Genomic DNA, 13,743 nt, shown 5'->3' on the forward strand with positions numbered 1-13,743 from the left:
TGGGGTAATATGTAAACATAATAATTACAAAATAAAATATGGCAACACCATAAAATCTATATGATAATATGCCTTTGGAAAAAGCAATGAACAACTATCTTTTGTTGATGTCAAAAGTACTTGAAATAGTGTTTTTGAATGTTAGTTTCATAAATGCAGTTGTAGTCTAGGCAGAAAATTCAGCGTGCAAAACATGTCAGCAAACAAACTAATATTCTTCATGCTTGATTATTAATGAGGGCGGGCATTGGTGTAACAGTTAGGTTGCTCCATTATAACCTGAGTGTCACGGGTTCGAAACATAATTAGCCTCTCCGACCGCAGGGGCAAGGTTGCATACATCTTACCCTCCCCAGAGCCCACAATGGCGAGAGTCTAATGCAATAAAACGCCCTTTTTTATGCATGATTACTCAGTGACCTTCCAATCACGAGATGATATTCCTATTCTACCTATGTTGTAAGCTTCTCAACTAGTATAGCTGTATAGGCTCATTTAGCAAGTTATCTAAAATGTAATCTTTTCCTAAGAGTCTTTTAAATTGCTCAAAAACTTTCGGAAAAGGAAAAGGAAAAAGAAAAAGTTTCCAAGGTAAAGTTTATCTAGCATCAACCAACTTCCATATTATTTTCTCCGCACCATCCAAACAGCTGAAAGTTCAATTTTCTCAAAAACTTCAGTATTTCCAGGCCTTTTTCTATCAGCCAAACAGAAACCTCAAAAAATTGCCCACAAGAAATAATTACATGTTTTGAAATCTCTTTAAACAAAACAATAATAGATTTAAGATTAATTTTTACACTCTAGTATATAATTACGAGTAGCATGAAAAGTTGGGAAAAAATACAGGATATTCTAGACTTAGACCTCAATTCCAGATTCATTATAAAAACCTTGAAGACATTGACCAGTTCTAGACATTGTAATAGAAAATTAATTGAAAAACAAATACCTGTGATCAGAAGATTAGAGCCTGAGTCAACCCTAAGACTCAGATTATCCACCAATACATTTCCTTTTGGTGTCACAACCTGAAAATTTTGTTATTGGCATCAAAAAGATAAATATATTACAAATATAATTGGAAAAAGATGTGTATTTCAGTAAATTTGAGCTACCTTGACGTCTGAGAAGTCTATGTAACTTGCTTCACTGATATAATTCCCACTTGAGCCATTTTGAATTGATGATCTGTCCTGAATGGCAGATAGCTCCCTAGAGACAACCATCAGCTCATGAATGCGGTCTGCATAACCACTGTCACAAGAAACTGAGTTGGAAAGAAATCTCCAAGAATGGCCCATGAGAGCTCAAATGTTTCATGTCGAAATTTAGACATCGATGAACCTCTAAACCAGAATTTGACAAGGACATAGAGTAAATTGTTGACTACAACAAGTTACTTGAACTCTTCAACAGAAAATGTATACACAGCAGCATGACAACTAAGATATAATATTTTTAGAAACAATTATGTGTAAACATTGGTAAAAGCAAGTTAATCCATGCATATGAAGGAAGAAATGTAGATTACAAACTAGAATAAGCAGTAAACATCAACTGCAACTTGAACAGTTAACTCAGGAAAAGGAGCGGATTGAGCAAAAACCTGAGACGATTCAACCGTCGAGAACTGATAGAGAGAGTCCCAAGGGATTGAAATAGTGAAATTATCACACTTGTATGATAACGAAGATTGCTCAACATTTCTGCTCTTCCTAACGTTGAAGTATCAGGTTTAAGATTGCCAGCAAAAAAGGGCTCAATAATCAGGATAACTCCTACTGTAGCACCAAGGTATTTTAAAAGAAAATCTTGAATCATTCCAAACCACCAATTGTCATGAAGAACAAGATTCAAGTGCTTAATGAGAGTCTTGAATTGTTGTTTAATATGGGATGCTTCTCTATTCTCTCCCCCGTAAAATGCAACACTTTCAGCATGGGTCCTTAACCGTGAGTGAAGCTGCCGATAATCCCCTTCCAATTGCTGCTCCTTGGACATCAGTTTCCCAAATGCAGGTGAGAAGTTTCTAATCATTGATCCTGCCCCTAATACATATGCCTGAGAACCAACAACTAGTTAGCGTTGTTAAGCTACTTAGTACATAACATATAAATAACTACAGTCATGTTATCATTAAAGGATGCATATAGCTTGCAGCATATCTTACAGAGAGAAAAAAAAACTTTGAGAAAGAAAATGCAGACCAACAATAGGCTTGTGAAGAAACTAATTTATTTGATATATAGAAGAAGAATAAACATTACCAGTATCCAGAGCACATATTTTGGACTTGCGTAGGAACAGAGGCGCCACGTATATACCAGGCCGTCAGTAACTGCTGTGAGATCATCTTGTATGAGGTCGCTCAGTTCTGAACAGAATTTTGGTATGTCACTAGCAATTCGTTGCTCTGGATTGGTGACTCGATCATCAACATGCGAGATTTTGTAGTATACCATATTCTGCATTTCAGAAATGGATTATATATGGAAAATGTTTGGATATACCGAAAAAGACAGTCGGAATAAAAGAACCACATGACAGATATGCATCCCAACCAGATATATACGATAAAGAACTCAAGGATAATTATGCAAAAGACAAAAAAGGCCACTTACAAAGGAAAACTCCATATTAGTGTCATATTATATGTCAAACTATTGAGTTTCTAGTGATTAAAATCAAACTCGCAGTCTCAATACGATAATGGTAGGACTGCATACCAGTAGGAGACCGGTACAATACGATAATGGTATTGTACCATACCATAACGAACCGTACCGGTATACAAAAAAAAAATATTTTTTGTTTCAAGGTTTTTAAGCTTCCTTTATTTAGTTTTGACTAGAAAATAAAATTTTGTGAGTTCATTTTTGATGTTTAAATATAATATATTTAACTTTTATATTACAAACCAAAAGAATTGGTGTGACTATATAATATATATTAAATTAACTAAGTATAACATTGAAAATAAAAAATTATACCATTACATGAATCTGACTAAAATCTACAACATGTCACGAAATCATACCACATATAAATTATGCATGATTTTTCTATATTTCTAATTTTTGCCCATTTATGGGATGTAACAAGAAAGAAAAGAAAGAAGGAAATATCTAGATCGGAGCTCCTGCTTACCCTTCCACACTCTCTCTTTTCATCTCCCCTTCTCCTTCTCTCTTTCTCTTCTATTATCTTGAAAGAGAGAGAGAGAGAGAGAGAGAGAAGGGCATCAAGCCCTTTATCCCTCAATAATTGAGGCCTTGAACCAATATAGGGCTCTTATTGGGCCGAACTGCTCAAAACCGAGCTATTCCAAGGTTAAGATAGTAAGGACTGGTGAGTACCAACCGAAATGGCAATTAGGTCCAGTATATACCATGGCTAAAATATATGAACTAATCACAGATAATGGTAGCACAGAAAATGTTGTACCTTCTAAATTGTGAACTTGAACATGAAAATAGAGTGAAAGGGGTATCCATTTCAATTAGCATGGTTGAATTGACTATGATCAAGAGATTATGTTGAAGTCTTATGTGAGTTCCCTTATCTATGACCATATCCTTTTGGGACGTCCTTGGTTGTCTGATAGGAAGGCCAAGCATGACGCATACCATAATACTTATTCCTACACCATAACACTTAGGAAGCAGCTTGTATGCATCCTATGAAGCCTGTAGCACCACCAATGAAGCTAAAGCAATCAGAAATAGGATAGATGATGACAAGAAGCAATCTAGCTCGAGGACAAGCCAATGCATAGCAGAAGCGATTGATCCAATCAGATTTCTAAAGTTTCTAGTTGCTACAATCAAGGTTTTAAGTTCTGGCAGGACAGAGAGCATCTTGGTCGTCCGTCTCGTTCCTGTGAGAAAATGGGACTTGGACGAGGTCGGGACTCCAAAACCCATCCATGTAAGAAGAGAAGAAAGAGGAAAGGAAGAAGAAATGAAGAGGAAAAAATGAAGGAAAATAAGAAGAAGAAGAAAGAAAAAAAGGAAGGGAGACGAAAAGGAAAGAAAAAGGAAAGGAAGAAAAGGAAGATAGAAGAAAAGGAAAGAAAGGATGGAAAGAAGAAGAAAAGGAAAGAAAGAAAATAAGGGGAGAGAGCTTGAGGATATCTACTGAGAAATATGACTGGACTTGCAGTTGGGATGGGATGGGACAGCAGGGTATCTCGTTCCATGGAGAAACTGGGGCACCCCTATCCTATGGGACTTAAAACCTTGGCTGCAATTTTATTTTTAGTCAACATTTTCTGTTCTAGTGGGTCAATAAATTGCAAGGTATTGTTCATCTACAGTACTAAGAATAGTAGCCAGGGTTGTTTTGGTATTATTTTAGCCAACAAGCCTCTTTTCCTTAGTTCAGAGTCCTGATATGAGTCAAGTTTGTCCATGTTTAGAAGGTTGTTAGGATTAGTTTATTCTCTTTTAAAAGAGTCCTAGAAGGGTTAGGAAAGGGCGGCAAAGGTTTTTATGAAGCACTATGTGCGCTACTGGGAAAGATGGAGATTCATTTAATTTTTATTAATAGTGGCCAGAGACCTTCTTTCTCACCTACTTCTATTCTTCTTCCAACTTCTCTTTCCATCCTTTATAACTCTGTTTCCACTATCTTTTATGCTAGTCTGCTATTAATTGGCATATATCAGGCTGATGATCAGATCTGTAACCATATCTAGAGCCATTTTATACCAACAATCAAAACACAGGTTCTAGTCTGTGTGCAGAATTCAATTCTGAATCTATTCGATTGCTGTGAAATTTTGTGGGACACCTAACTCCAAATTGGGGTCACACCACTTGGCAAATGTTCTCAAAATAAGCAATATAACAACTCATTGGAACCGAGATACATACCTCTACATGATTGAAAATACCATATTTTCCATTTGCTTAAGCATGGATTGCCAAACCGTGCCGAAATAGGCAGTTCGAAGTGCACCAAACTGGCTGGTTCGGAACATACTATACCAGATTGGTCGATTACCGACACGATTCAAGGCCTCTCGAATTCTTAAAAGCCTCCCCCTGTGGTCCTTAGAAACCCTCTCCACATCCTTTGAAACCCCGTCAGACTTGCTGCCCCATCACAGATCCCCCCTCCCCCTCCTATGCGGACCCTTCAACAACACCCTTGCCTCTTTCCTACCTCCTCCTCTGGCGCCCCCCCTCTCTCTCCCCTTGTAGTTTTCCTTCAAAACCCCTCTGGAGTTGGATAATAGCCCCGATCTCCCTAGACGTCGATTCTACAGTGAGTCCCCTCGCTCCCTCTCCTTCCTCTCCAGTCCTATCCCTCCCTGTGGTGCCAATATGCTACAGTATAGTATAGTATGCACTAGTACCGTACCGTACCAGTTACCGGCCAGCATGCCTATTGGTACTAATTCTGCCGTCCTTGTGCTTAAATCTCTCTTCAAAGTTCGATCTTATTAGACGCCCTTTTACATGAGACCTCATCCGTGGATGTATCAATTGAAATTTCATTCTTGAAGCATAAGTTAACATATTTCAAGACATTATCATGAATCACACCCAGTAACCCTACCAAATTTTTCAAAAGCTAAGTTCCTTTCTTGTTGTTCTTGACAATATCATGTCTTTTTTCCTTTCTGAATGCACTGAGCAAATTCATGCTACTTCATTACTTTGTAGCATTCATCTTTAGTTCTTTGCATAATCTCCAATTATACATGTAAACAACCAAATATCTAGGATGTTATTCAGCTCAATTATTTATTCATATATAAATAGTTGACAACATGATCTTTTAGGCACATGTTCAACTATAAACCATTAGCTCTTTTCATAAAGCTGCTTAAAGCCCTCAGGCACACATTGTACACAATTAATGTTGGATGTCACATCTCCAGGACCTTGTTTAAGGATTGCATAACCATAACCACTATCACCGACAAGCTTTATACTTCCTGATTGGCCCATTTTATTGCCCCTTCCACACTCTGAACCCCTTGGCAATAACATAACTTTTTTAAAACATTTTCTGAAGCATTTAAAAAATTTTAAATCTTCATTCACATAGCTCTTGATGCTTCCACAGGAAACTATAATAAACAAATCACGGTCCAGGTCTACCATAATTTCCTTGAAATAGCTAACTGTCATTTCCGATCAAACCTGTCCATGGCACATAACTATTTTGACAAAAGTAGTTTCATACCCATGACCCCAAAGGTCCCCACCCCCAACCCCCTGCAGGTGTACTTAATATGTGCATATGTATGCAGGATGGAAATTCATAAGTCTGTCAAGGGCCATGAATAACATGAACAATATAACATATCAAAAGAAAGAAATCATGTGTTCTAACAGCAAGATTGATCCAGAAACTGTATTTACCTCGAAATAATCAGCATGTATGAGCTCTGTTAATATTTTCCTGAACCGCAAACTTAAGGCCCCTGTCAAGTACTTTGAAGTAGAAAACAAGGCCGACTGGAGAAAACATAAAAGAATATTTTCAGCAATCAGGCGCAAAAAGGTTGGTACTCGCCGAAGAAAAGCAGCTCGAAACAAGAATCCTTGAACTTTTGCCAATCGATTGCTCAAGGCAGTTCTCAATGCCTGCAGTAATGTTTGAATTAACATTCTCTCACAAATTGGGTAGTTCATAAAATATAGTATCTCTACAGGCAAAAAATTGATTCGATCCAGGAGCAATACTGGATATATGAAAGCAAATTTTGGTAAAGGTGAAATAAACAAACATCAAATAGCTGAACTAACTACCTGTATTGTAACCACAAAAGATGGTTAATAACCAAAAAATCCTGCATTTGGTGTGTTTTTTTTTTAACAGTGACTACCAAGCAATGGGTAGCAACTGTCTAGGAGTGTGCATGCAGCTCTGACCTAGCATGCAATTTATACAGAGCATTCAGAGTTTGCTCAATATCTATCTTTCTGTAGAACTAAGCCAGGATGAGAAAGAAAAAATTATTTCTTAATTTGAAGACTATAAAAACCTAAAACATCAGGGTTCTAGAGTTCTCACATGGGAGACCTCTTCCAAAAGTCACATTCTAGATGACTAGAGTTTGATGGTTTTCTGTAAAGTTCCAATGGTTTGCAGCTTCAATTAAGTGCTGACTTTGAATGAGGATGTCAATCCTAAACTCACAGGCAGAGAAACTTGAGTTCAAACAATATACCGATATAATTAGGGTGCTAGAAAATTATAACTAGTACAAGCATCTCAGGGAACATAATGGATTGAAACATGAGAAAGCCTTGGATGAAATGAAGATTGAATGTGATTAAGAGAACTATTTTACCGGGATATGCTAGCTTCTACCATATCACATGATAATGACTGAAGATTCCTAAGACACAAATGCATTCTTACCAAGCCATAACACTTAGCATCGAGCATAGATCTCAACAGAATATATTCAATGTTAGCAGCTTTCAGTTATGCTCATTCTTTCCAAAGTCACCAAAGAAGTTTTTAAGTTAGTAAAGGAGCACTATTGGTACAAAAAGAATGAGCATATACACCGAACCATTAGCTACACATTTTATAATAATGTGCATTCCATGGTATGACATGGTTTGATGTCAATCAATATCAATTTACAGGGCAACTTGAGGGAGGTAGTGAACTCATTTTGCCAATTCCACTTCTTCGTTAGGTGAACAACATGACAAGCAGGATGTGTCAACAAGAATCTGCCGACCTCTGATACTTTACCACAGGCGGATGCAAGTACAGGCTGTAGATTATCTAATGACTCTGGATTTGTTCTGCACCATTGTGGAATGAGACCCATCATATTGTCATTATCAGAGAATGACAAATAGCTGGGCTTGAGGACACATTCAAAGATATTTAGTAGTATTTTATCGGAATCATGGACTACTCATCTGTTCTTTTTGGTCCAGCATTATTTTGCCATACCTGCAGGCTACACTATCTTCAAATTGTCTACATTGTAATATGGGGATTTCAGATGACTTGCCAGATTATATTTAGAATACTAGAAAATTTCTGAAGTGAATAACTCTGAACTTTAACATGGCAAACGCAATGTTAAACTTTAAGTAAGCCAGCTTGCTAAGAAGGGTGCTTGTCAAACTAGTTCATTAGTGAAACTCTAGGAAGCACCTTCACAGAGTAGGTGTCAATCAGTTGCTTACATTTTACCAACCTTGGAGTTGTTACTTGTTCAAATGATAGCAATTTCCCTTCCATTAAGATTTTTTGTTTCTCCAATAAATATTTATTCATAATAAAAAATGAGAGAACTAAGGAACTTGAACCATCAGTATTATCTGGACCATAACCAGCAATTAGCTTCATAGAGAACAAAAATTACTAGATCATGCGAAAGTACAACACTAAGAAAACAATGAAAGCATGGTAAAGAAAAAAGGAGGAAGAATATCAAAATGCAACCTGATATTAACAGTGATCCAATACTTATTGCCATGTGATGACTATCACTACTGTTACTAGCACGAACAAAGAACAAGACCAGCGCAAGGAAGCTAAATGCTGCTTGATAACAACAGTGATAGAAAAATTACTGCCATGGGATAACTATCACTACTAGCATGAAATAACTGTCATCATTGTAACTATAGTATGTAATTATTTGTAGTAATTAATCATATGCTACAAAATATATATTCAACATAGCTGTCCAAGGATTAAATGGAAATGACATCTACTGTACCAAAAATGTGAAAACAAAGAAGCTCACCACGGTGGCTGCTAAGGCCATAAGATTGCGCATGCCCACTGAGCCCATCTGTGAGAGCAAGATTGCAGCTAAAACATGTAGAGATCTCAATCCCCTCTTTTTTTGCCTTGGTGTCCTAATTGACTTATCATCTACACCATTCTGGATCAAGCTCTCCTTATTTTTACCGAGTGTAGAGAGGTTAGCAGAAGATCCTGGTCTGCCGGATCTGCTAAGCCATCGTGATTGCATGTATGCAACAGTCCCACCAGCCACTAGAACACCCGAGACTAGTGCAAGTGTTCTCCTGTTTGAGACCATGAACTTTAGACATCCAGATAATACTGAAGACATCCAAAACATGCAGGAGTACAAATTAAAAAAAAAAATCTATTATCTAAATGGTAAGCACATGATAATGATGTTACACATAACAAAATGGCCTTCATAATAAAATAATGAAACAAAAAGAATAAAGGCCTATAGAAGATTGGAAAGCTAATAAAAGATTCAAATGCCAAAATTATAGGGACAAATTGTAATACATGTTAAAAGATTTACTGATTCAACAAAAAGATAACAAATGTTATAGAAACCACAAACGTCAGTTAAGTGCAGAGAGGGTGTCACATAGCACATAAAACACACAAGGAATTGAAATCTAGACTGCAAATTTTGGTTATTAACATAACCAGAGCAATAAACAACAAAATCTATTAGACTTCTTTGGCACAGTTTTCATCAACATTATTACAGCCACAGCTGCTTAGTTTGATGCAAGTTTATTCAAATTCTTCCTCACTGCCTCCATTTGAGTTTGTTTGGAGACAAGGTTCGCCAAACTGGTACCAAGGCCCGTACCAATTGATAATTGGACGAACTTTTTTTTTTTGCTGATTTTGAAATAAAGTCGACAAACCATTTGCCGACGTCATTTCCAAATCGGCAAAAAAAATATGGCACATTTCTTGTTTCGAAACTAAATAGGGGGACCCCCTGCCGATAAGCCGAAAAGGCCAAGTCAATAAAAAATTACGGGACATTTCTTGTTTCGAGACGAAATAAGGGAACCCCCTGCCGATAAGCTGAGAGGGCTTTCGAGCCCTTTCTCTCTCTATCACTCTCTCTCGGCCTCTCTCCCTCTCTCCCACGCTCCCTCTCCCTCCCTCTCTCCTTCCTTTCCTCTCTCCTTCTCCCTCTCTCTCCATTTCAAATCGATACACTAAACTATGCTGGTAACCAAAGTACACCATACCGACACCGCTAGCCGTATCGGTCGCCTACCAGAACGGTACACAGCAAAAATTGGTCGAACCATTTTCCACAGCCAAACCGTACCAGTTGGCGCCGGTACCAATACGGTATGTGCTGAACACAGCCAAACCGTACCAGTTGGCGCCGGTACCAATACGGTATGTGCTAAACCGGCCGGTTCAGCATACCATGCTGGTAACCGATCAGTCCATTTCAGTACGCCTTGAACCGGCCAGTTTGGCACGATTCGGTAAACTATGTGCAAAGATTTGTTGCAGTTCTAAATCTCCAGCAAAATACACGCCCCCAATGATCACACCTTCTCATTTTGTCCTCCATCAATTTATCAATTTAATCAATGTTTCTTCGGTTATTAGTTCAACAGCATGTAAATAATCAATTGACAATTGTCGTATTTAAATATTTTTTCTCATGCCCATTTAAATTTTTGTCATATGACTTTCTGAAACTAGAGTATCGAACAGGTGAAAACATTAGAGCATATTATTGCAAAGGACATAACAATATAATCTCTAATACAAAATTAATAATGTAGGTTACCATGGCAAAGCCAGGTAGAAGACAGGGTGAGCCCCCATAATATTCCAAATCTCTTATAGTAGTTTATAGGTCCAGCCCCTCAAAAATCTTCACCATAATGCCCCCCCCTCCTCCTCTAAAAGAAAGGAGAAAAGGGGTGTAATTTCTTGGCCCCCAATTTTATGGTGTATAGTTGTTAAAGAAATCAAATAAACAAAAAAAAAAACAAAAGGAGAAAGTCACATGCTTAAAAATTCCCCCTCCAATCTCCCAACAAGAACCAACTCTTACAATAGCATGTCCTCTCTTACCTCACATATCCAGTAATCGGAAATCTTCAACTAGAATGGAGATAAATTCTGAAAACTTTTCTAGTTGTATACTGTTACAACAGCGGGTGTATGCAGCAAAAAAAATATTAATTCACACTCACTTTTTGGAAGCACCCAACACTTCATATCACTAGGATGAAGGGTCCACATATTGGTCCCAAAATGCAAGATAGGGGTCAGTTGGGGTGTTGGGAAAAAAAGGGCACAACAAGTATTGCATTTCATTTTTAAAAATAATGTCCACATTTCACATGAAATACAAAATAAAGAAATTTTCCATTCAATATCACTAACATATGTGTAATAAAAAAACTATCTTCTTTCTCTTTTATGATACAATAACAAATAATGCTTTTTTAATTATTTGTACGAATTAAATTAATCCTCATAATGCAACATTGTTGAGTATGAAAATGGTCATAACTTGGACTGCATGTGTCAAATGTCTGGTTAGGATTAATATATGCCTTCATTCTGGACTGAGACTGCATCCACGTTGCCTTGCTCAACTACATCATGTAAATAATAAGGTCGAAGAGACTCTTTATGCAGTTATGCCTATATTTGATCTGCAGTTAAGTCTTTGCTGACATCAGTTTCATGACAAGCTTGCATAAATATGCACCCCAATTTTGTGGAGCAATTTTATCTTGCTAATATACATAGTGGGACTACTCAATGCAACTGCAGGGTTTGGTTTTGTCTTGATTAACTTCTCTTACTGAGGATATTTTTATTGTCAAAATTGTATACCTAATCTGACAAGTGTTATATGAGCATCTAATGCTGTTACAGCTTATATTTATGATGGAGATAGATATTAACCTTCATCACCTTGTTTAATTAGCTGTTGCAGAACCTTTTGTCAAAATATTTTCATCCATACATTAAAATCCTTGTTCACATGGTGAGCAAATTTGTTAATTAATCCCTCACCTTATTGAGGCTCTTTTGGTATCGTTTGATACTTCTATGGCATTTTCACTTGTCACTTGTCTTTTATTTCTCCATGAGTTATGTATTAACACATTCCATCTTCATGAATAATTCAACCAAAAGTTGGCCTAAGGCCCTGAACAATGTTTAGCCAAAAGTCCATATCTAACCAATTATCAGTCTATAATTTTGCATGCTAGCATACTTGCAGCTCATTAACACACTATAAGCCAACGAAGACATTCTCTACAGCTTTAAGCATTTGCATAGATGTCAATTTTACAATTCACATGGAAACCAAAAGATGTTCAAAAGATGTTTTCTTCTTCTCATAGTTCTCAATGCAGTCAGTTTAAAGAATCCTGTGCAATATTGTTGGTCAACAGAAGTTTGGAGAATAGAGTTCATAAATCTATTACATATTTCCTTTAAACATCTTATTTTAACATTATTATATTCTCTTTTCTTATATGGTTATTGTATTCTTTGCTTTGAGGGCAGACCTTAGTACAACGGTAAGGTTGCTCCAACGTGACCTGGGTATGATGGGTTCGAAACACGGAAACCATCATTTTGCATGCGAGGGGTAGGGCTATGTACATCTGCCCCTCCCCATACCCCGCAGTGGCGGGAGCCTCATGCACAAGACACCCCTTTTTTTTATTTTATACTTTGTTTACAACAATATATTTGTTGAAGTCCATCACTGCATAATTAGGTCACTGTCTTCTTAAATGCAAGAATATTTTAAGAAAAGTTGGAAGTTGCATGTTCTTGTTATCGTTGTATTCTTTCCTCTTTTCCTTTTGTGTGTGTGTTAGGGTGGGGGCCTGTTAGGTCAAATGCAGTCTGATTTAAAAGCATCCTTAAAGAGCCAAATTCATGGTATCCCAAAAACATAAGTAGAATAGATCCACAAACCTCCGAGAAGCCAGAATGCTGCGCCCATGCTCAGTTAATGGCAATAACTGCAGAGAAGGCATGTTTTAAAAATAATTTCTCCAAATAATTTATCAATCAGTGAAATATTTTCTTCCAGAAGGCCCACGCTGAATGTAAGAAAAGGAAGAAACCACTATTCTGGTCATCCAATGTTTGACCCTGGCAGAAGCAAAGAGAGAAAGGGAATTAATCTCAATGTTTTTCTGGGCCAGTCAAGCACAACTAAACAAAGACGAAGCTGTTCTGAAAGCATTAAATGATAAGAATATAAAAAGGAAAGCACCAAAAGCATTATTGCAAGTGTCCAGAATATAAGCCATCTTTCTTTATCAATCTTATACATGGCATAAAATGAATGAGATATTGTTTTCATCAGTCACTACATTAAATGAATTTCACTCAGAGACTCTTAAATATGAAGGAGTAATTATGGTCATTAACTGTGTCCATTTAGCTTAGTCAATGGAGTTACATTTACAAATTTCAAACACAAAGAATTTGCATAATAATGCATACTTCTGATAGTGATAACTCTTGTGCTGATCTTTTGCCTTGTCCCAAATGTTCCAGGCTCAGGAGAGCTAAACTGAAATGGAAGATAGAAAGAAATCTTGCTCATATTAGATGGGTGCTTCTTGTTTGACGTTGACAGATTATTCCTAAGAAACATGTTTCATTGTTACATATTGTATTTCTCTGAAGTGAAGTATTTTAAGAAAGAAGGGTGAGAATGGTGTATAATTTTTGTTCCGCATACATCTATGTCACCAAACTGATTTTACAAATCGATCTTCAGACTTATCTAGTCAGAAGCAGAAATCACATAGCCGAGATGTCCGATGGTATTACTTCATATTGGTTTTCATTTAAAGCTTCATGTCATCACAATTATCAGCTTATATAATCCCTTTTACCAAGTTTTTCATCCATGATGGTTAACAATTACACAAGGACTCATCTGTATCTTCCAAACAATTCATTGAAGCCATTCTCAGCCTCCACAAGGCAATCCCTGAGATC

General features: G+C 37.0%; 1 protein-coding gene across 2 annotated transcripts in view; it reads right to left on the bottom strand.

Moving 5' to 3' along the window:
- LOC103701335 (ABC transporter D family member 1-like) overlaps window positions 1–13,743 on the bottom strand; it is a 39,398-nt gene that overhangs the window by 23,795 nt on the left and 1,860 nt on the right. For both annotated transcript variants that reach the window (XR_005514788.1, XM_008783359.4), the window contains exons 2-8: window positions 12,703–12,882; window positions 8,741–9,026; window positions 6,378–6,602; window positions 2,271–2,468; window positions 1,610–2,064; window positions 1,119–1,257; window positions 953–1,031 (exon numbers count right to left, since the gene is read on the bottom strand). Coding sequence is in view for 1 of the 2 variants with exons in the window: in XM_008783359.4 (XP_008781581.2) it covers window positions 953–1,031; window positions 1,119–1,257; window positions 1,610–2,064; window positions 2,271–2,468; window positions 6,378–6,602; window positions 8,741–9,026; window positions 12,703–12,764 (1,444 nt within the window). In the remaining variant the exon portion in view is untranslated. The remainder of the gene's footprint in view (window positions 1–952; window positions 1,032–1,118; window positions 1,258–1,609; window positions 2,065–2,270; window positions 2,469–6,377; window positions 6,603–8,740; window positions 9,027–12,702; window positions 12,883–13,743) is intronic.

Source organism: Phoenix dactylifera, chromosome 14, assembly GCF_009389715.1.
Source record: "Phoenix dactylifera cultivar Barhee BC4 chromosome 14, palm_55x_up_171113_PBpolish2nd_filt_p, whole genome shotgun sequence".
Taxonomy (NCBI): domain Eukaryota; kingdom Viridiplantae; phylum Streptophyta; class Magnoliopsida; order Arecales; family Arecaceae; genus Phoenix; species Phoenix dactylifera.